At 42.5% G+C, this 23,891-nt stretch overlaps 1 protein-coding gene across 2 annotated transcripts; it reads left to right on the plus strand.

The window, feature by feature from the left end:
* Positions 1 to 1,855: 1,855 nt before the first annotated feature.
* On the plus strand, positions 1,856 to 23,604 carry msi1b (musashi RNA binding protein 1b). Of its 2 annotated transcripts, none has more exons than XM_012826221.3 (15): positions 1,856 to 2,079; positions 2,481 to 2,521; positions 3,214 to 3,295; positions 3,477 to 3,561; positions 9,824 to 9,865; positions 10,095 to 10,187; positions 15,679 to 15,727; positions 17,380 to 17,462; positions 17,836 to 17,953; positions 18,346 to 18,426; positions 19,409 to 19,465; positions 20,053 to 20,112; positions 20,503 to 20,654; positions 20,847 to 20,894; positions 21,148 to 23,604. In XM_012826221.3, the coding sequence occupies exons 1-14, from the start codon at positions 2,021 to 2,023 to the stop codon at positions 20,886 to 20,888; spliced, it is 1,044 nt and encodes a 347-aa protein (XP_012681675.1). In that variant the 5' UTR covers positions 1,856 to 2,020; the 3' UTR covers positions 20,889 to 20,894; positions 21,148 to 23,604. The 2 variants fall into 2 exon arrangements, with proteins under 2 accessions (XP_012681675.1, XP_031426640.1); XM_031570780.2 differs by having other exon boundaries at positions 20,524 to 20,654.
* The last annotated feature ends 287 nt before the right edge of the window (positions 23,605 to 23,891 follow it).

The raw sequence follows: 23,891 nt of genomic DNA on the forward strand, positions 1-23,891 counted from the left end.
ACAGATGCTGATATCATTTTTCCTATCAGAATTAACGTAAGCAAGAACATAGCTGAGTCACTGAAAGGTATGTTAGAGTATGACCCATTACTACTAAATACCATAGAAATACCATAACAAGTGGCATACCATAGAAGCAACTCACAACTGTACTGGGTGATGAAAGATGTCACGTGCGTGTGTGTGCATGCGTGTGTGTGTACAGAGAAGGGGGGGGGGGGGTTGACAAGTGTGTGCAAAAGTGTGTGTCTCTGTGTGAGTCTGCTTGTGTCTCTATATGTGAGTGTGTGTGTGGGAGGGGGAGAGAGATTAGCAAAGGCTTTTACTAATTAAATACTTGGGACTCAGCAGTGAACACTGAGCACTCTGAGATTTAAATCTCACACATGCAATTAGATTACCTTCAACAATTCCTCAGTTATAAAGGGTGCATTTACACACTAAAGCACCAAGGACATCAACAATTCATCAGTTTACAACAGCTTCACAAATAAAATATCATATGTTCATGCCCAGATTTGACAAACATATTACAATACATGAAGCACAATTGGCTTTTTTTGTTTTTGACACTATCGAGAACAAGCTATTTGTACACGTGTAGATCATAAACTGTCACATTGGCAAACACCAATAAACACACAAATCTAGGTGAGGTGGCCCTGTTAGTGTGCTGCTTTACTTTTACTGGAGCCACAGATAGTGGGATTATGTTTGAATTTTAGACCAGGTGGTTCACGTGTGTATTAGAAAGAGTAACATATATCTTCAGAAATCTGTTGGAGGACCAGAACACCTAGTAGACTGTTTAAGTGGCATATGTTTCCCAACCCTCACTAATTACTTTTTGTCTTGCAGTGCTCGTTAAGCGTGGAAACGGGACGCAACATGTGGCGTGCACAGGGTGAATGGCCTAATCGGGTAATTCACACAGACGCACAGTGCTTACATGCAATCCAATTACAGCTCTGTAATCTGGTCCGTGTGTGTGTGTGTGTGGGGGTGAATTTCTGTGTGAATGTGTGTGTGCCCATGGATGCTTGTGTGTGTGTGTATGTGTGTGTGTGTGTGTGTGTGAGTGTGTGTATATGTGCACTCGTGCATGCTTGTGTGTGTGTCTGTGTGTGTGTGTGAGTGTGTATTTGTGTACATGTCTGTGTGTATATGTGCGCTCATGCATGCTTGTGGGTGTGGGTGTGTATCTGTCTGTGTATGTGAGTGTGTTTGTGTGTGTGTTTGTGTGTGGTGGGTTTGCATGTGTACAACTCAGGTGCAGACAGATGAGTAAGAACAAACTATAAATGCATATGCTCTTTTCATTTTAAGTGATTAAATGGCAAGAGAGAAAAGTGTGAAAACAGGCAGCACTGAAGCATATGTGTCCTCATCACGTGGGAAAGGGGTCATCACAAATCAGAAAACTTTACTAAATGTGTGAATCACCTAACTATAAGCTCCTCAGACTAAGAAAAAGGGAGCTCTATGACCTACCAGAGCCTATGTAGAGAGTGAAGACAGGCATCTTCAGCAATACTGGTGCATTATTTCTAAAGCTAAGCTGGGCTATAGTTTTACATTCGTGCAACTAAGAGGAACTCAAAATCAATGCCAACTGCAGATAACTGTTGAGGCCTATTGTACTGTAACACCCTGGGCGCACGTGTGTACACACAGGTTACATGAGAAAAAGACAGGGAAGTTTGTCTATTGTTACAGAAACAAACGTCAGGTTGCTGCGTCCACCTTGAGCCCAATTTCACTATACTCTTTACTTCTCAAGGGACGTAACCTAAGCAACCAAATTGGCATGGTATTTGTTGTGGTGAATGTAATACACTACACCAGTGCGCCCTCACCAATGCAGACCTGGAGAGGAGGAGTCTCGCAGGCTTGAAGCGAGTCTGATCCCTCCTCTGTTTCTGTCAGTGCCCCCGCTCCTCTCGTCCATACCCCTATCCCGTAGGATACTCCACACTGCTTGCACTCCTATACCGCGTAGAAGAGGCAAGCACGGTTAACGATGGAGACAGAAGGCAGTCAGAGTGGTTTATCTTCCTCGGATTCCCCTCACGACCCATGGTAAAGCGAATAATTTTTCTAAGCTTTCTTGTGTATGTAGATCCGTTTTTGCTCCTTTGGAGACAAGGGAGTTATCGAGACTTAACGAGACTTTGGGAGTTTCTGGACAAAGACGGAGAGCATGTTGGTTGGTCAACAGCACGTCGCATCCGACACTAATGGATGATCATTATTATGTGTGCTCGAGATGGAAAACGGGAAATAGCTTCAGATTTAGTATTAAATGATTTGTTTACCGTTTTCTTTGTGAAGGGGCTTTTAAAAAGTTGCTTATTCAACATCTTTGATCATTTGCTTTTTTGATGTCTATTCTTCCCAAAAAATGTATCTTACCACCATTTATATGCCATACTTGAGTTAGGAAGGCATGGTCTCACAATGTTTTTTCTTATGTCATTCAGCAAAATGTTCATCGGTGGCCTTAGCTGGCAAACGACACAAGGTAAGCTGCTTTTCCTCAGACTATTTCACAATGGTCAGGGACAGTCAATTGAGACTCAGTTGAGCGAAAGCAATATCCGTTCGTTAAAATAGTTGCCTTGTTATTAACTAACTCAGGTTAGTTGGAAGAGGTAGAAAGGGGGGTCCAACATGCCTCGTCAAAACTCCTATTCATGCTACTCCGCAGTTCCGAGTTGGCATAACGAACAGAGAATGAATTAGATTTGTCAGGTATTAGACAATAGAACATAACGTCTTTCGGCTACGAATAACCCGAAGGTTTTGAAACCTGTCTGAACGTGAAAGTGAACACGAACATCACAACAGAGAGAAAGTAACACCGATGAAGAAGTTATGATGAAAGGAGAACTTAGCTGGGGCAAAGGAGGTGGTAGCCTAGGCCGCTACCTGAAGTGGGCTATTTTCTTTAGCTTAGTCAGAGCTCAATGGGAGACACGCCCCCTAAACAACAGGAAAGTTATTCTCGAGAAGCTACATTTTGATTTGTGTGTTGGGGACTTTTGTAAGCATTTATCCACATCATGACAGAATCGTCAGGTTTATCAATTATTTGAAATTAAATGCTCCTAAACTTAGATCTATAGTAGGCCTAGCTATACCTCCCCATTGCGTTTTTCCGCGTTGATAACAGAGTCCCTCTTTTTTTAAATCTTGATTTTTCTTCCATCTCAGAGGGTCTGAAGGAGTACTTCTGCAAGTACGGCGAGGTGAAAGAGTGTATGGTCATGCGGGATCCAGTTACAAAGAGGTCGAGGTGAGGGACTCGCCGTGCCCACTGTGGCGTCCTATCAGCGGGCATTCCAGCCAGCGCTCAGCCGCAACGGCATGAGAGCCTCACTATTTCTTTTTACGATTGCGAGCTTATTTATACATTTATTGCGCTCTAGTCTCCTGAGGTTCGTGGAAATAAAAACATGTTGTCTGTTTGTTTACAGAGGTTTTGGGTTTGTCACGTTTCTTGATCAAGCTGGCGTGGACCAAGTTTTGGCCGTAACCAGACACGAGTTGGACTCAAAAACAGTGAGTGTCATTTATCTTTTTAAACATAGTCTACGTGCGTTTATATTCTATATTTATTTCTATGTTTCATGCTAGGATATTCCCGGATATGGCATAATGGCAGGTGCACACTGAGTGTGCCATTATGGTCGAGAGCTGCTCATAGGCTATCTGGTTGTAGTCACCCTGTTTTCTTATCAGTGAAAATGTAGTGTGCCCATATAGCAAGTCAAAAAAGAGTATTTTCTGACAGTAAACTCAATTCAATTGTGCAAAATGCATTTATATGATAAAAAGCCTTGAAACTCTGCATGCAGCCTCCACGCCAGCAATCAGGAGATCTTTGAACATTGTGGACATTTTAGATGGTCACACAAAAAGAATAGTTGAGAGAAGTATCCTACATACTTTAATAAAAGCTTAGTCTCATTGGACAATGTTCTCAGCTTACTACTAACTCAGCTTATGCTGATGAATTGTACTTGGCTGGCAAAGGCCACCAGCAGACTAACAGCTTTTTTTACTGTATGAAGTACTTTCTTAGTCAGTATACAGTATTATGTGGTGACTAATACATTTATGCTGGACTCGTGACAGTCTTGTCATTTGGTTACTGGGGAAATGGGTAAAGTTCTGAAATGGAGCACAGTCGCCCCCCTCCTCCTCCCTTCCTCTGCAAAGAGGCCAGGAAAGCTCTCTCCCTCTGGGTCGATTACCATGGTAACTTGGGGACCCTGGTATGGTGGGTGCCACTCTTTGTAGTGTGCTGTGTTAAAGTTAGGGAAACTCTTTTGATTCAGGAGGAATAGATAGTTATTCAAATCTAAAAAAAATACAAAACAAATAGACTTTAAAACAAATTACAATTTTCAAATCTTTGGGGATAGGCTATACATTTGTTTTTCATACATTTTTAGGATGCATTAGCTGTGGCATGAGTTTAATATTGTCAGATATACTTTTGCCAAGGCTGATAAGGTATTCAGAGTAATCATAAATACATATTGTTGTGTACTGGTACTGGTAGCGTGTTTAATGGATAAATCTGGTTTCTTACACAAAAGTCTCTGTTCAAGGTTTGTTGGTAACTCTGATACAATTTATTATTCACAGTCCTTAATCCTGTGGATCTTAGATTCATACATTTTGTTTTAAATCAGTTACATGTTGCATCAGTTTCTTGAGTTGTCAGCCTGGTCATATATTTTGTCTGCCTACTAAGAATCCTGTCTGCAGACCATGCATCTCTCAAATGACTGGGCATTTATTATGTGGTATAATCTGCTGATGTAGTCTTCTGTCACATGCATTCTTTTATTGTTAAATGTTGCATGAAGTTATTGTAGAAGGGAAGAGTTTCATAGCTTTTCATTCCAAGACAAGCTTTTATTGTTTTCTTTTCTTTTGTCAAGAAGGGGGTTGATGTGAAGTGGGTCACCTTTACTGTGAACTACAGTGAGCTTTTCTAACAATTCATAGGTGATACTGTTTCAGTTATGTGCACAAAGGGTTGTTTTTGTCTACATTTCACTAGAACATGGAAAGTGTCTTTAGTTTGTTCTCTGTGGGCATTTATGTTCATAAAGTTATGTAGAGTCCATACTGGCAGTGAGTTAGACAGTAAATATTAAAGAAGTGGTCAGAAACAGAGAGAGAGAAAAAAATAACCTTTATACTTTATACGGTCCTTTTTTCTAGTTTGTTTGTGTGTGTGTGTGTGCGTGTGTGTGTGTGTGTGTGTGTGTGTGTGTGTGAGCATTTGTGTGGGTGTCTTTGTGAGTGCTGTGGATGTGGGCGGGTCCGAGGACAATGCTGCCCGTTGGTTGCCATAGGGACGGTAGAGTCTCTTTCCCCAGGGGGTCGGAGAGAGGGAGTGGTAGCGTCTCTGGGTCAGTTCAGTGAAACTTTCAGAGTTCTTTCCCTCTTTCTCTCTCCCTCTCCCCCTTTCTCTTTCTCTGTCTATCTCTTTTTTTATCGCTTTCTCTTTCTCTCTTACCCATCTCCTTCTTCTCCTATAACCCTTGCCCAAAACCACCACCACGTTTCTCATACTGTCCCAGAGACCTGCTAGCGTGATTACATAGATTTGTGTACAATGCTGGCACCTGCTGATGTTAAAATATGTTAAACAACCCTAGTTATAGGGACTGTAAATGTGTTTTTGTGTGTGGATCAAGAAACAGCACAAAGCAGTTGGAAGAATCAGTTATATATATATATGATTACACTATTAATTTAAACCAGGACTAAGCGGTATAGTCCGACTGGTTAAGATCGCTTGTAGAATACATGACATGTAGTCTTTGTCTGGCTAGAGAATAGAAATAAACAAAGGCTGCTGAAGTCAGGAGGACAGGGCTGTCACTTGCAGTCAGGACAGAAGTTGGCATGGTGATGGCGGTCTCTTCAAATGACATTCCATGCAGCCATGCGTCCGTTTTCAAACTCATAAACTGTCTAAAGTGTCTCTGTGTTAAAGACTGAATTTATCAGCCAGTGGTCAGTGAAGTGACCTTTTAATCACTGGCTCTGTCATTATATTAGATTAGATTAGATTCAACTTTATTGTCATTGTGCAGAGTACAGGTACAAAGCCAATGAAATGCAGTTAGCATCAAACCAGACGTGCAAAAATACAGTATTATATTGATGTACATTAAGGTGAATTGAGTATTTCCTCGTAGAATATTCAAACAGCGACACAAATTGTGTCAGTAAATCGCCATGTAATGGTCACTTTGTATTTTTCTCCCTGACACAAAACTCTTAAGCTTAAGGCTCATATTTTACTCATTTACTCAATTTGCATGTTACAAGTAGTCTAGTATTTTGTGAAGACAGGTTGCAGCACTAGCGAGTACATAAAGTCTTCCCAGGCCTCTGTGCTTCAGTAACAGCTTGGCCATACCACTGAACTCCATGTAAACTTAGTAATCTGGGCTATGTGAGCGGAGCGGAGGCCTGGGCCAGGCGAGAGACACGCAGGCTTTTATGCGCCCCCCTTCATAGACACCCCCCCACCGCCCCCACCCCCCCAGCTCTGCCTGTGAGACTGGGGCCTGTGTGAAGGTGCCTCATGGCAAGCTGCCTGGCCTTCCTTTGGGCTGGAAGAGATTAGCCTAACAAGCTGACCAAAGCAAGCAGAGAAGGGGGAGGGGGAGAGAGAGGGAGAGAGAGAGAGAGAGAGGGAAAGAGAGAGAGAGAGAGAGAACATTAGAGAGATATGTGGAGAGTAGAATTAGAGAGAGAGACAGGGGGAAATAGAGAGAGAGATTTGGGGGCAGAGGGGAAATGTTAGTCTAATTCTTTTCTGTCTCCTTGTAGTAATTAAAGGAGCTGGTCTGAGGAAACTAATCAGATCGAATGGAAATAGTATGAGCTGGACTAGACTATGTGCATCTTTATGCCAGGGCTCGAACCTGGATAGCAAGTCTGGATTAGTGTGTGTGTGTGTGTGTGTGTCAACACTACAGTGGGGTTTTACTCATTATAGTATCCTCAGCCAACTGCTGCTGACAGATTTTAAATGACTGACCTGATGGGATTGACCTTTTTGGTAAGCCCAAATAGATACTACGGGTGCGGTGTATGTTTGTGCGTGTGTGTGTGCGTGTGCCTGTGTGCTTTTGTTTGTTCACAATTTGGTATGCTGCTACTTCGGATGTCCCTGTTTTTCTATTGGACTAACCGTAAGGAGATAAGTAATATGTTCAATACGAATGTGATTAACAACATCACCAGAACACATCTGTTCAGAGGCAGAGGGATGTCACATTTTTTAATCATGTTAAATACTAGATCGCACAACATGTTCCTCAGGTATACTGTAGAAATAGGACTATTTTCATTTGGTGGTATATGCACAAGAGAACCACACACTGGTAATAGACCTCTCCCTGTGTCTTTCTTTACTTTGTTCTTGTCCACAGCCAACATGGAAATATGTAATACAAAGACGGGGAATGATATTACCTTACATTACCAAGCTGCATGTCTTCTTTTCAAACAGTAACAGATGCAGAGGTGTATGTTTGCTGGTCTCAAAACCAAACAAGCCACCCCCATGATAATTACTCCTTTATTTTTCTTTATTCAGCTTGATTAACACCATTCGTTTTGATGTACCCTATGTTTTCATTTATTTCACTTTTTTTGTACCATTCAGTTATTTTCTCCCCACCAGAATGTGCGTCTGTGTGTTGATTTTGTTCATTTGTTTGTGTGTGCGTGTGCTCACGTGTGTGTGTGTGTGTTTGTTTTTGATTGTGCACAGGAGTGTGGGGCGACAGAAGTGGTTGGTGACATGAGGTGACTATATCAGAGTAGTAGGTAGAGAACCATAGTGCTAAACACAAACGTAGTTTTACGCATTCAATCTCCACTCAGTCTAGCCTAGCATCTTCTCTCTGTTCTCTAGCTGTTGTATTTTTCTTACTTCACATCCAATACTGGTAGATATCATACAGTATGTGCCATTACAAACAACTCCAGTGTCGAACTGAAGTGGTTTACTTAATTTGGGCTGCTAGCTCCTAGCAGTAGCTCTGGTAAAAAACCTGTTGCTGGTTACAAACTAATATTAGCTTGCTGCTAGCTCTGTACTGCTCTGTCCACACAATCACTGTTACCACAGTACAGTGCTGAATAGTGTAGCGGTGGGTATCTAGCTGGACTAGCTGAAGTTTTTAGACTAATATAGAGATCTTCTAGCCTATTTGTAGCATGTGTCTTCACAGCATGGACTAGCGGTTTGGTTAGATGGAATTTTCGATCCTCTGTCTGTTCTTTGCATGAGGGTCTCCAATGCTTGAATGCAGAGGACCTTCATAGTTCTTCATATAGACACATAGATAAATAAATTACTGGAATGATTCTTGATTGTAATGAAATTCTGTAGCACTAACACATTAGTAGTGGTAGTCAAGTCTTGACAATGACAAAAACTGAAGGTTTCCATTACGTGTAGAGATTTTGGGTCAGATCTACTCCATGGAAGATGGGTCGCACTGTGCACTATTGTACCAAAACAATATGGACTGGACAAAGAGCGGAATGAAGAGGAAAGGGAGGGAGGGAGAAAGAGCAAGAGAGATAAACAAATACAGTTAAAAAGGATGAGACAAGAAGTGCAAAAACTAAGAAGCACGAACAAGATATCTGTGTCGTCAAAATATGTCAAAGAGTCTATTTTTTGTGTTTGTTTTGTTTTGTTTTTTGTTCTTTTTTTTTAATAACCAATTTTAGTCGAGGAATTGAGATACATTTATGACCTCAGTGTCGGTGTGAGATTCCTGCAGATCACATGTCACACAAAGGCGTGAAAGAAAAGGCTAGGTCAGAGAGATCAACTTCTCCCACATACATATACACTTACAGTGACAGTGACACACACACACACGCACACACACACACACACACACACACACAGACACACACATACAGACACACACACACTCACACACAAACACAGACAGGCAAACACACAGACACACTCACACAAAAACACAAACAGGCTCACACGCACACATTAATTCACTCACACTGAGAGACGTGCACTCTGGCAGGTACTAGGGGACTGTGTGTGTAAAGAATAGAATGAGACGTGAGACTCAGATTTACTTCCTAAGTCACTTGTCAGCCTGTAGCTAAGGCCATGTCCTTACCCAAGGTTGAGAGAAGCCACCGCTAGCTGACAGGCAAAGGGGTTTGAGATACTGATACTGTGTCAGGAAAATAAACAGCTTGAGTGAGATGGGGAGGTTTTTTTTTTTCTTTCCCACTTTCTTTCCCACATTCAGTAGCAGGTGAAAGTGACAGGTCCACTCTTCCTCCCTCCATCTATCCGTCTTGTCTTGTCTTTTCATTTTCCAGGCGAACCATTACCAGATCACTCTCCTCTTCAGCACCTGCCATATAAAATGGCCGCAAAACACAAATGTATTCAATGATCTCTCCACCTTTACCCTCTCTATTGTTATTGTTCCTTTGCTGCGTCTGTTGCAGTATTTAAGCTTTGTTTCTTTCTTCTTTAAGCTGTGAAATTTGTTCCTCACCTGGGATGATATTGCCCATTTTCCTCATTAGTATCTTTTCTCTTTATTGACATCATTTAAAACACGTTTTTGAGAGAGAAAGTCAGGGAGAGAAATAACAGAACTTGACATATCCCCAGGAGCCTACCTTGATTGGATGAAAAGCTAACGATCTCTTCAGTCTCCCCTGGATTTAAGGACTGTGTTCGTGTTTGTCTAAACTAGCTTCTCATCTTGACTTCCTCCTCTAGATTGACCCAAAAGTTGCGTTCCCACGCAGAGCTCAGCCCAAGGTATGTCAATGAGTCTAACTATTTCTCTTTTGGTCTGTCCGTCTTATTTCCTGTCCATAATATCTGACAATGATTAGAAAACACAGTGTAAACCTGAACATAAATATCAGGGAGTCGTTGCGCAAAAGCATCTCAGCCTGACAGTTCCATCACATTTCTTTTGTATGTGAACGGCTGTTTCTTGAAGCATGGTGATAGTGGAACTTGAATATTCTCTCTTCAATTACAGTTAGTGACTCGGACCAAGAAGATCTTTGTGGGAGGCCTGTCTGTAAACACTACCATTGAAGATGTCAAGCAATATTTTGACCAGTTTGGAAAGGTAAGACTTATACTTTTTTTTCTTTTTCAGTTGGGTAGATATTGTTGATCATGAACATCTTTATGAAAATCATTTCATGTGTCATGTCTAAGGTAACCATAGTGACAAATGTGTTAATTTAAACTGTATAATTACAGGGGCATAATATGTTTTTTTTACATTCACATTAAGTCTCAAATAGTTTCAAATATTAGCAAATTATAAAACACCTTATCAGTAATTAAAAAAGTCTAGCAAATTACTTTTAAGACGAGTGAGAGACACAGTGGAGGAAAAGTTTTTCTACTGAACAAACGGAGTTTGAAGTCAGTGCAAAGAAGAGTAGAAAGAGCGGGACGGGACTGGGCTGGGGGGGTGGGGGGGTTTGTGTAGAGAGAATGAAAAGTTTAGTGAGTGGAGACTGAGGGGGGAGGGATTACCCGAATCTGAATTAATCTGATGTAACAGCTGCTCCAACCCACAACCCCCTCCCGGCCTGTTACCGTGGCGACCCAGGCTTGCCATTGTCCCCAAGTAATTCAGCGGAGAAGAGGCTTGTAGTGTGTGTGTCTGTGTGTGTGTGTGTGTGTGTGAGAGAGAGAGAGAGAGAGAGAGAGAGAATAAGGGGTCGAGGGCGTTTGTCAACACTGAGATCTGTGTAACAATACAACCGATAAACTGACATTAAAGACAGACACAAACTTCCGCCATTTCATATTATCTCTTCTTCACTCCATCGACGTTTTGACTGGACAGGACACAACAGGTGTATGTGTAAAGTTTTCCTTGTCTCCAAAAGAAAATTGCACATTGTCTCTGCTCTATATCAAAGCTATGAATTATACTGTTGGAAAAGACACTAGGAGAATGTCTTGTACAAGGATTTGAGTTAGCTTCCCAGCTTCCACCAGCGCTTTTTGATTTGAAGCCGTAGGGAGACTACAATTAGAGTGGGAGAAAGACTGCACTCATTTTGCATTGATCTTATAATTGGAACCCCTTTTACATGGAGGATCGGAGCTGGGAATGGTCATAGAAAAACCCACTGGTGTGACTTTTGTTGAAAGAGATAGAGAGAGAGGGAGACAGAGAGAGATAGATGGAAAAATGTAGGTTCCAGCCACCCGTGGAAGTTCCACATTAGATTGCCTCACTGGACACTTTGTCTGTTCGCCCTGGTTTGGGCAGAGGGATGGTGAGAGAGAGAGAGAGAGAGAAAGACAAGCAGGATGAGAGGAAGAGGGAGGAGGCATTGGGGAAAGTGCTGTCCTCTATGAAAATGTCCACCATGTGACATATTACTCCATTAATGTTCCCCTTCACACTGTAATTTAAGTGTTTCAGATGGAGGTGAGAAAGATTGTATCATTATAAAGTCTACTGATATGCCCTGAGGACTTTTTGCTGTTGCGGTAGGAAAGTCACTGACAATGGTTGAATTGAAGTCGCCATCTCATCGGTGCACCGTCTATTTGTTAGCGTCTCAAGACCCTTAAGACCGTAAAGCATTTCGATAGAAAGGCAGTGTCTTGAGTTTACTGTGTTTTATTGACTGGGCCTTAATTACCACTGAAGACAGTCTCACAGCAACTTTGGGAGAGAATCATCTGATGAATTGTTTATCCAGCCTCCATAGTGCATATGCGTTTTCCAAGTGTCTGTGGAATGAATGGCAGAAGGGAGAAGTTATTCCATCTCCATCAGTCCTGGTGTCATCAACTGTCTGCTAGGAGAGAGAGAGAGAGAGAGAGAGAGAGAGAGAGAGATGGTGTTCTGTGTGATCAGTGTGTGCACGATTGTGTGTATGTGTGTGTGTGTTTCTGTGAGGACTGATGGGGTCATTTTGCAAATGTCAGGACTGTCAGCAGTGAGCTGAATGTGGTCAGACTGTCTGCTCTTCTTACACACTAAAAGAGTGCCCTCACACCATCACCCACTGCACTCAAACACAGTACAGCGCTGACCTTTGACCTTCTCCACAGCCCCTCTTCTGCTAGAGCTCTGCTGAGCTGTCCTTCAAGTTGTAAACTGTGACACACACACAGAATTACACACATACACACATACACACACACATACACACACACACACACACACATACACACGCACACACACTCACGCACATTGATACACACATAGGCTCATTTCAGAACCTTATGTCACACCCTCACCAAAGCCATACATTGAGAATGTGCCTCGAGATATTCTTACTGACTATAGAATCACAAACTCCTTACACACTATATTAAGTACACACTGACTTCACACACACACACACAAACACACACATACACACACACACACACAACACAGCCGGGCCAAGTCAGTCCTAAGTGCAACATTATCTGCATGTGATAAAGAGTTTTTGGCAGGTGTCTGTTAGTGCGATCATGGCTGGATCATGATCTTATTTCAATTTATAATACTCTGAAGGGCAGGTGGACGTACATTAGAGAGTGCAGCAGGAACAGCAGCTTGGCCAGTCCACATTTTCATTTCACGTTTAGTGTACTACACCTGCGGCTGATCACATAATCGATACATGTCACCGCCCTCTAACTGTAATTTGCGACGAATGAGAAAAAATGGTGCTCAGAATACTGACTCCATTGTTTTTGGAAGTTTCCCCTATTCACGCTTCACGCAACTCGCAATCTGGATTACGCTTTTGGCACCCTTCGGTACAGTGTTGCCTCCAGGCACCATAGCCTAATTTAGCTTGTTTCAACAAAATGAGACACGATCGCATTGCTAGATTTCCTCGCCCGCACACATGCAGCTGTTCTCTGTAGCTCCTCCAGGTTACCAAAGCGCTTTGTCCTCAGGTTTGTCAGGTCAGGCCTTATTGCTGTTCTGAGGGCATCCTGGCTGGGGCGGTCTTGGAGAAAGTTTTTTGCTGCTCATCGGACCAGCTCCACAAGGGCTTCTGTCCATCGGACCGACTCTTAGTTTGTTGTGCATATGGGCACGCTTTTTGTTGTGTCCAGATTCGAGTCTGAACAGGATCACCTGGTCGGCTGTGTTCAGACGGTAGTAGTTGCCATTCTGGTCAAAGTTTGGGTGCTGTGCACCAGGGTCTTTCCCTCTTCATACGAGACCTCTGTGTTGTCCTGGTCCAGCTGGCCATAAGACCATAATGTTCCACTGTCAAAAAGATTTAAAGCAGTGGTGGCACTGCAGTCGACGATTGTAAGGAGGAGGTGCTAAAAATGTGTTACCTACCTGTATTTGTATTGCGTCCTAAACGTTAAGTGAGGTGCATTACTCAAAGGGAGAATGGAGAGGGTGTGTGTACGTGCGTGTGTGCGGGTGCTCATGTGTGTATGTGCATGCCTGCGAATTATTAGGTCAAGGTTATGGACCTTTTAAGAGTAAACAACAGTGATTATGATGATTTGATATGATTATTTGTGTACGTTAATCGTTTAAACTTTGTTTATGTAAGATATTGATTTTTCAATCCACAATGGTACAATGTTTGGCTGAGCAAATAAATATAACACGGGATTCTTTTTGATGAAATATGAGACTTGTAATGCACTGAAAACCAGATAAATCTGCTTCTTCAAGTGCTTCTTTAGTTATAGAGATTGGTGTTTTAGTGAATATGTTTCCTTTTATACTGTCTGAAAATATTGTGTATTTTTTCCCCCGTTATGGTACAATGCTGCTTTGAGGCAACAAACCCTAAAATAATAAATAACTGATTTTGTTGAAGTGCCCAATGTTAAGCAGGCAAAACACTAAAAATTCCTATTTACCCTAGGATATCATAATATGTATCACAGAGGGTTAAAATAGCATAAGTCAGAAGAGCTTTTGCTCTAAAAGAGGTTTTAGCCACGCGCAGTCTGTTCATAAATACCATGCCATGTTTTCAGGCGCACATTGTGACGAAATGACGCCTAAAAGAGAGTCTGGGAGGGTCCCGTAAAAGGCAATAGGTAGTCATCTTTATTTCTGGGGGTACCGAAATGAGATCCATGAGAGTCTATTAACATGTGCGTCAGTGCGGTGTAACGAGGGGGGATCTATTTTATTAGTGATGGTAACACAGGAGGAGAGTAAGGGATTGAAAAAACATGCAAAAATCATACCGCTGCCATAGCCACTAATCAAAGCACCTTTGCTTTCTTTTGCACTTTTTTCTTCCCTCTCCCTTTCTCTGTCATTCCCTCTCTCTCTCTCTCTCACTCACTCTCCTGTGTTCTTATTCTCGCACACTCTCCTGCGCTCTCTCACACATTCTCTCTCTCTTTCCTGCTCTTTTATTCTCTTTCTCTTTCTCTCTCTCTCACTCTCCTGCTCTTTCATTCTCTCTCTGTAACCTTTTGTTCTGCTTTTCCTAACGGTGTCTCAGCATGTATTCTATTTCCTATTTATTTCATTTCTTTTCAGACTAGCACTTCACTTGATAAAACTCTCTCTCACACACACACACACACACACACACACACACACACACACACACACACACACACACACACACACACACACACACACACACACACACACACACATACACACACATACACACACAGGCCAGCACATTTTACAATAGCAAACGTTTAGCCAATTATGAAAACATGGGTCACTTACTATACAAGGCAGAATTTCTTGTCTACCTCTTTTTTTCCCTCAACCGTATATTCATGAAGAGAATTCATAGGCGAGGTTTTGTGTGTGTGTGTGTGTGTGTGTGTGAGGGGGGGGGGGGTACACTCTCGTCAGCACACCCAATATGCCCCCTACCTCTTCGGTTGCTATGGAAGTAGTGAAGTATGTTGAGTAGAGAAAGGAAGCTTAAAAGTGTGTTGGCCCTCTCAACACGTGGTGAACATGGTTGCTAAGCGCCTGATAATGTATTTGACTTTTCTTATTTTCTTTACCCCAACTTCCCATCCTCAGAGAGAATGACCAAACTCATAGCAGGACATATTTAAACGTGTCCCCCCCCCCCCCCCCCCCACACACACACACACTGCTGCTCATTTATCGAACTGAGCCACCATCATCCCTAAACGCAAACCCCCCACACCCCTCTGCCGCCCTCTCGCCCGCCCCTCCCGTCACTCGATCTGTCCATCTGTCGCAGGGCACCCAAGTCAGAGGGTGGAGAGGGCTAAGACGCCAGCGGAAGAAAAAACAGAGTTCAAATATGTCGCTTTCAGTTCACTTGGGCCCTCATTATTAGGTTATGTGTTTGTAGTACTCTGATCACACAAACTAGAATCAGAGCAGAGCCCACTTGGGCCAATGTGGTGTGTTTGTGCCATGTTGTAAGAGAGAGACAGGTCCGTGTGTGTGTGTGTGTGTGTGTGTGTGTGTGTGTGTGTGTGTGTGTGTGTGTGTTTGTGCCATGTTGTACTGGCACTATGTTGAGCTTTTGTTCAGTTTACACTGCATCAAGTGGTTCAAATATACAGAAATACAGTCTACTTTTGCATATGTCAGCAGCTGTGTAATTTCTAATTCTCGTTCTATTCCCCTCTCCTCCTCTTGTGTCTTCCAGGTCGATGACGCCATGCTCATGTTCGACAAAACCACCAACAGGCACAGAGGTTAGTATTGTCTATTTGTTTTCATATTTCTACTTTGTAATTACAATGAATCCTCTCATTCTGGGAAGCCCATCACACTCCTCCTTACATGTGCCCCCTCACAATCGCTTGACAGAGATTGCATGTATAGTTTGCATCACATGAGGTGCTTTGCCTGGATCTGCTTTGAACAAGCTGAAGGTCATATACATTCAGCCGTAATTATGCAATTCATTTCAAGCCTGAGGAAGGAGATGAGCAGGATTTTCTCTCTCTCTCTATCTCTCTCTCCCTATATATATACCTCTCTCTATATACCTTTGTTTCTATCTCTCATCCACGCACCATTTGCCCTCAGTCAACTTTTGCCTGTAAATAGGCCCTCGGGTAGCACCAATCCAGACCCCGAGCCGCACCAGGTCAGGGCCTGCTCTGCTCCACAGTCGGCGACTATCAAGGGCGACTATCAAGGGCGCCTATCAAGGTCTCATCTCCCTCCACTGAAAACTCACTCCCTGTATTCACTCTGGCCTGTTCCTGGTCTCTACAGTCCTTCCACCATGCAGAGCTGTGCATCTCCTCACCATATGCTTCCATACAGTCCTTGTCTTCTCCTCTTTCCTCTCTTCATCCTCTCTTCTCCTCCTCCTCCTCCCTCTCCACCTCCACCTCTCCTCTCCTGTAGGGCAATCCATTGGGGAGGGTGGGGGCTGGGCTAATTAGTCGTCCAGTTAATCTGGGTTTAAGATAAACCCTCGTTAAGCATTTCCCCCTCCCTGCTACTGATCGATTACGACAGCCTGACGGCTTTGCCGCGACCCGGAGGTGCGGGAGGTTACAGGGTGGGGGAGGAGTGCAAAGGAGTGAAGTAAACCGAGGGATAGAAAAAAAAGAGGATGACGAGATAGATGGATAGATGGAGGTGGAGTGAACGTGCCAGGCTGCCACACTCACCTCAGATGGACTTCGATACCTCAAGTGTGAACAGAGAATAGAAAGACATTGATCAGTGCAACAGGTGTCAACGGTTGTTTCGCGAAGGAGGATTTGTGCTCACAACCCACACAACCTCCGCTGCATAATCTGTGTGCCCTAGGCCATACTGACTTCACCACCATCTAGAATGACCCCTCTTCATAATTGAACACCTCACTCCTATCCTGCATCGAAGTACATTGTGGTGAAAGTTATACAAGTTACTTACTACTAATCGTATTTAATGATCTTGTGGTGAGAACTCCTCCTGTCAAATGAATGGCTTCTCATACATGTAGTATGTAGTCCCTAGTTAGGAAGTCCCTTTTTTACTCTTCTTCAGTCCAGAATAATAATTTCACTATTATCATATTAACCCTTGGTATCCTTAGCGGTCCTGGAGTTTATATGAATGTAATATGTGAAACGGTTGTTAAAGTTCTTCTTTTACACATTCAGTGAAGAATGATAATATAAGTAATATCATAATTATACCATCCATCTGGGAGACCTGCAGTTTTGAATAGTCGAGCAGCAATATAATCTGTGGAATCGAGGCTGTTCAGTATAATTAAGGTGGCCTTGACATCGGATGCTAAAAGGAAGTTGGAGCGGAGGAGGACAGGGGAAACATGTGAGCAGCTTTTGTTGTGGTGGTGCGTGAATGCGGTTCTCACCTCTGGAGCCTCCCTTCTCAGGTTTCGGCTTTGTCACGTTCGAGAATGAAGACGTGGTGGAGAAAGTCTGTGAGATCCACTTCCATGAGATCAACAACAAAATGGTTAGTTTCGATAGCTGGTTGTGCTTTGTGAGTGAGTGTGTTTGTGTATATTGTGTATGTGTGTTGTGTATGTGTTTGCGTGTATGTGTTTGCGTGTGTGTGTGTGTGTGTGTGTGTGTGTGTGTGAGTGTGTGAGAGAGAGATAGATAGAGAGAGAGAAAGAGAGAAAGAGAGGGGAGTTATACATATCTGTATTTTTATGTGTCTGGTGGAATCAGATTGTTTGCCCCTTACCTATGAATTTGTCATTTTTTCACTGGTTTTGTTCAATTTAAAACAAGAATCTCCTCTCTCCTTCTGTATTCTCTGTGCTACATTAATCCCATTGATGCTAAGCCTAAGTGTACCTCTCATCCAATGTACTTGTTTTCAGGTGGAGTGCAAGAAGGCACAGCCCAAGGAAGTGATGACACCTACAGGTTCATCCAGAGGTCGCGCACGGGTCATGCCATACGGAATGGATGCCTTCATGCTAGGAATCGGCATGCTAGGTAAGATGATAGTGGCAGCTCTTGATGCCAGGACCTGGGTTAAACTGCGGAAGGAGAGAGATGTACAGAGTAAAATTGTGTCTCATTAACTGAGTTTAGTTAATAATAGATAATAAATGTAATCATTATAGATAGAACTGTGTACGACAATGAACAGGTTGTAATGCATGCCAATTCAGTCATCTTCATGCTTATATAGTGAACTCAAAACTCTCTGCTTCCACCTAGTGCCCAGTTTGTTAACTACACATGAGCCCATGTTTAATTTTAAACATTTAAAAATCTTTTTTACCTAGCTCATCAACAAGCCTATCCACACACACACACAAACACACACAGTTCAATGGAAGGGCCCCGTGACGTCATGCTCAGACACCTGCCCTGTTTCTCAGGTTACCCAGGGTTCCAGACGGCCACCTACACCAGCCGAAGCTATGCTGGCCTCACCCCCGGCTATGCCTATCAGTTCCCTGGTAAGACATGCCTTCATTCAGATGGACAGCCTGACTGATTGTACCCTTGGCTTTTGGGTTGTACTGTACAAGTGCCTAGTGGTTTATATGACATGTATTTGTCTGGTGCTGTTTTCCAGTAATAATGTACATATCGGAGCATGAGACCACATGAGATTGTGAAAGAGGATGTGTTATTGTGGATATGAACCCTCGTAGTAGAGTGTATGCAACCTGCTTGTTTTCATGGTACTCATTGCACACGCGCGCGCACGCGCGCGCACACACACACACACACACACACACACACACACACACACACACACACACACACAGACACACACACAGACACATGTGTGTATACTACACAACACATACTGACAGACACACATACACATACACACATACCACACACTGACAGACACACACACACACACACACACACACACACATACACACCACACACCACATGCTTACAGACACACTTACACACAAATACATACCACACACCACATACTGATGGACACACACACACAAACACACACACATAGATATAGACCCACACACATACACCCACAACAAACAAATGCATGCTATAGAAGCAGGCATATCACCATTCATCATCAACATTTGGCAGACAGCTGCTTGTAAATTTCAAGGAGTGTACTGAAACATGTAGGATGTGTGTGTGTGTGTGTGTGTGTGTGTGTGTGTGTGTGCGTGCATGTGTGTGTGTGTGTGTGTATGTATGTGTATCCTCACACTGATTTCATGAAGGAGTTCACATTTATGTAAATCTGTGAGTTTGTCTGTCTGTAAGTCTACAGGTGTACATCCAATTAGTCACTCTGTAACCCCTCCTACCTTCCCTACCTGTTGTACCCAGTCTTTAGCTAAATGTCACTCTACGAGCTGGACCTGTGAATACATGTGTGTGACTGAGCGAGTGTGCTTTTTGCTGGTGTGTTTTAACGCTGCCTGATCTCTGGTGTCTCCCTTTTAGAGTACCACTTAGAGAGGACCCCCCTCCTGACTTCACCCCACCCCCCTGAACTCACAGGTCAGTCCTTTGTTTGAGGTTTACAAGCAGCTTCACAAAGCCAAGCACATTTTTAGACACGAATGTTAGCGTTAGCATGTAGCATATACAAGAACTGCATACCAGCAGACTATGGATAATATTACAGACACTTACAGTGTAGATGCCCTTTGTGGAGGTGCTGACGCAGTAGTGGCTAGGCCTGGTGAATGAAGAGAGCGCGGCAAGTCATGGCCGCCAAAAATACTGGTTGTATGCCATGCTGCTCATACATAAATATATATATATACATTGATTCGGCCACATAGCTGCACTCTTGCCTATAGCAGGCTCATGAATGCAGTATGAATACAGTATGTCTCTAGATGTCAGGAACATGACCTCTAATACTACAAGATCCTGATATTAGGATCTATTATGCATTCACCCTATTGGGACAAAGTCCTTTAGTCAGCACACAAATGTGTTGTATGCCAATAATGTTAATAAGTGTTGATTTACATATTGCTTTACTTCTTCCTCTGTCTTCGTGATTATTTTATCATTGTGTTTCTTTTGCCGCTGTTAGGTAATGGTTTGTAATAATTTGTCTGTGTTCTTTCGTTCAGCCATCCCGCTGACATACAATCCTATGGCAGCGGCAGCAGCTGCAGCAGCAGTGGTTAGAGGTAGACCAAACGCTCTTTTTACTACTCAATTCTTCCCCTTAGTTACTTCTAATATGGACTTGTTGCTGTAATGCATATTGGTATAATGTCCCTCTGCATTGTCCATTATACACCAGGACCACTTTCTTTTCATGCTATTTTGCATTGCCAATGTTTATAAATGAGTGCGAGATTGTTGTATATGTAAAAGTTTACATGAAACCTTATAGGTTTTTTTAGAATACCTTTGGACGTTTTACGTCTTTTAATTGTACTTTATATTGTTATTGGTAGTCTTACCAATGTAAATTATTGGCATTTTGTACACGATCGAGTTTGTATGAAGACGAACTAGCTAGCGTTCCTTATGACCTAGTCTTCTTTATCAGTCGTCATCTATTGTGACTGTAGGCTCGACCCCTTCTCGTTCAGCTGGGTTCTTGAGCACTAGCAGTCCCGGGCCGATGGCAGATCTGTATGGAGCCAACCAGGAGTCAGCGGTCAGTAACTACATCAGCGCAGCCAGCCCAGCGCCCAGCACCGGGTTCGGCCACAGTCTGGGGGTGAGAAGGCCAACCACGCCCGTCAAAGTTTGCTTTTAAACAAGAAGTCACGCCATTAAGCTGCTTTCATTTTTTTAAGTCATCATATAGTATGTATAACATTTCCTTCTTTGTCTTCTGTTGGATTAACCGTCTCTCTTTCTTCTCTTCCTCTACACTTTTGTTTTCTCCGTCATCCTTTCTCCTTCTTAGGGTCCTCTGATTGCTGCAGCCTTCACTAATGGCTACCACTAAGAAAAAGTGAGTACAGCATCTGACCCTCACAGTCACACTCACATACACATAGTTTACATTAAGTTAAAACGGCATGAAAATCAATATCTCAATGTTCTCACACAGCTCTCTGCATTTTACGGTAGAAAACAAGACTGTTTGCCCATTATATTATTTGGTCTGTATTTGGTCTGTTACTGTATAACAAGAACACTTTACATGTTTGTGTGTTTTTGTGTGTGTGTGTGTGTGTGTGTGTGCTCTCCTCCTGTTCTGTCAGGCTGTTAGCTGAGCAGGCAGAAGGCTTCAGCGCTGCTTTGAGCCAGAGCACTTTGTCTCTACTGGAGGTTTCAACACTCAGGCTCCCCGGGGCCTGATGTGGCCAAATCTTTTCCTGCTGAAAAAAGGTCAGAGGTCAGCTGTTCATCTTTTTATTTCCTGTCTCTCGCACACTCTCTCAACGACGGGACATCTGGAGAAGTCATTTTCACTGTCTTGTCTCCCGTTCACATTTTTAAAGTGATTTGAAAGTATCTAACTGTAGTTCTTGCTTTTTTTTTTGGTTCTGGCGCTGCTGTACTCTCTCATGCCCACTGAAGTAAAGTGCATGGCTTATTCACAGATATTGTTAGATGGAGCTGAGGTGTGTATCCGATTGTGTACATGCAGCTAACGTGACCATAGTTATGTTTTGCTCAGAGGACGAGAGTACAGGTTTACATGTTTCTCTGTCATTACTTGTTTGTTTGTTTGTTTGTTTGTTTTCTTTTAGTTTCCTTTAGTTGTGAAACTTTAGAATGGGAGCAATAATCTTTGAATGTGCTGTTATCTCGCTGGTTTTGAACCTTGTAACTTTAAACTCTGAACATTTTGGATGTAATTTTTTTTCCAAGTGGAAGACGAGCTGAAATGTCAAAAAAAAAATGTATATTTTGGTAGCTTTTGCATACTAATGATTATAGTGATAATCAAGAAAATATTTTTCATAGTCAGGTTTTTAACCGAGAGTTTCGGTTGTTTTTAATAAAACACTGTATATACTTGTTCTGTCTTTTTCTGAATTTTCCACTTCAAATTTGATGGTGTTGTTATGCTGTATGGGGAACTGTGACGGGGATGTAACCGTGTCTCTGTAAATGAAAACCAGTCATGCCAGTCTAGAGGTGAGACACTGTCATACTAACATCAGCCATTCGCTGGATATGCTGTAAGTCCCAGCCATTGCTGAATTCATGTAAAGTATGTGTACATCTAAGTTACCTTAACACTGCTAATCTGAACAACTTTTTTACACTAATCTTTTTCTGTTAGAATGAGCACATCCTTTCACAGTACAGACAAGGAGCAGTACAGCAAGGACACACACACACACACACAGCCCAGATCAGGAAACTCATACGCATTAAGTGAAGTCATACATTGAGATCTTCCAGGAGTTTCCCCACACATATCACTCATCTTAGCATCCGATGCATTCACCCGGAGTGCAGGGGTGCAGTTGCTTCAGTCTACTCTAAATACACAATGCTTCCACTGTCAAACCTGGCTTTTGGATGATGTTTATCATTTTGTGAATCTATAGGTAGTGTTGCCTCTTCTTCTTTCTCTCCTCCCTTTTCCTGCTTCATCATTGTGCTCATTAAGTTTGTCTAAACCATGTTTTGTTTCATGAAAACGCTTCAAGGTCAAATGAAGGATGCTGTTACAAGTAGAAACATGTGTAACATGCACAGCTCTCCTTGAGCTGATTGCTCTTTTGGGTTTTTTTTTTTGTTAATATTTTTTTTTGAGAAGCGGTGTGTGCTTGTATCATGTGTGTGTGTGTGTGTGTGAGCGTCATGGGACAGTCAGGGTCTAATCTGTTACAAGAGGATAATCAGTGCTAACTGTGAATTTGGCTCTTGTTGCAACTGCCACTCTCTCTGGGGCTTTTAGGCACAGCTTTGTCTTGCACACAGAAGGGTACATGAGATGCTCTGACAGAAGGGTAGTTGTTTTAGAGGGAAAGGGAGAAAATAAATTGAGTTGACTCTTGTATCTTGGGAGTCAAAAATCAAGAAAAGAATAAGGTAATATCACAATCAGGCTTGCTCAGTATCAGCCTTTTGTCAGGCTTGTCCTCTGCCTCCCTCTGCTGGCCAATTTGAAACACTGCCAGGCCAGTGCTAAACATTCTGTCTGTGTACTGAATACAGTGCACTGGGGCATAGATCAGGTGTTGTCAAGGCTCTTTTCTGCATGGAAAATCTTCGATCTATCCCTCTCTCGAGCACACCTTAGGAGTCTTATGATTAACTAGGTCAGGTGTATTCAGTTAATCAAGATTCCCACTGCTTAGTTCAGTCAGATAGGCAGAGCAGGAAAAGATGGAAAATACTCAGAGCCTAAACCTCTGGAATGTGTCACAAGCTCATGGGGAGGACGAGACAGGGTCCATGATCTTTGTCATCTCTGATTCTGAAATCATCTTGGTAGTTTTATTTTCTTGTGGTTTTGACTCCCTTGTGATCTTCACGTTGGATTTTAACTTGTGAAAGTGTGGGTATGCTGCACCAACCAGAGCCATGAAAGATCACTGTGAAAAGAGGTGATCCCCGTTAGTGCTATCAACTGCTTTTTTGTCGTTATTCTGTGCATAATATGTCATTTTTTGTCATTTTATTTTTCCTTTCACACATATACACACTGTCTCTTTAAACACGTAAAACTCCTAATAAATTATTTTCAAACATTCCAATTTTGGCTTCTGAGGTCCATTGTTTTTTATAAACATTTCACTATATTACTGCTATATTTCCTTTCAAGGAACTTTTCCTTTTGACAAACTGTGTGAGCAAAGGTTCTATTTTCTCCATATGGGCTCGTTGACTTGAAATACACATGTGTGTATCCTGTCCCAACTTGTTTCTTATCTTCTCCTTGTGAACTGAGTACCTGCTTGTCATTGATGATGAGCACCACTCAAATCTCGAGCAAGGGTAAAAAACATGTACGTGCATCTTAACCTCAACCTGTTGCTTAGCA

This window comes from Clupea harengus, chromosome 7, assembly GCF_900700415.2.
Source record: "Clupea harengus chromosome 7, Ch_v2.0.2, whole genome shotgun sequence".
In the NCBI taxonomy this organism is placed as follows: domain Eukaryota; kingdom Metazoa; phylum Chordata; class Actinopteri; order Clupeiformes; family Clupeidae; genus Clupea; species Clupea harengus.

Excerpts from the sequence above, each read along its gene's own strand:
- msi1b (XM_012826221.3), top strand. The coding sequence starts at position 2,021 with ATGGAGACAGAAGGCAGTCAGAGTGGTTTATCTTCCTCGGATTCCCCT. Across the intron at positions 2,522-3,213 it reads TAGCTGGCAAACGACACAAG|AGGGTCTGAAGGAGTACTTC; the intron begins GTAAGCTGCTTT and ends CTTCCATCTCAG. Across the intron at positions 20,113-20,502 it reads TGCAGCAGCAGTGGTTAGAG|GCTCGACCCCTTCTCGTTCA; the intron begins GTAGACCAAACG and ends TTGTGACTGTAG.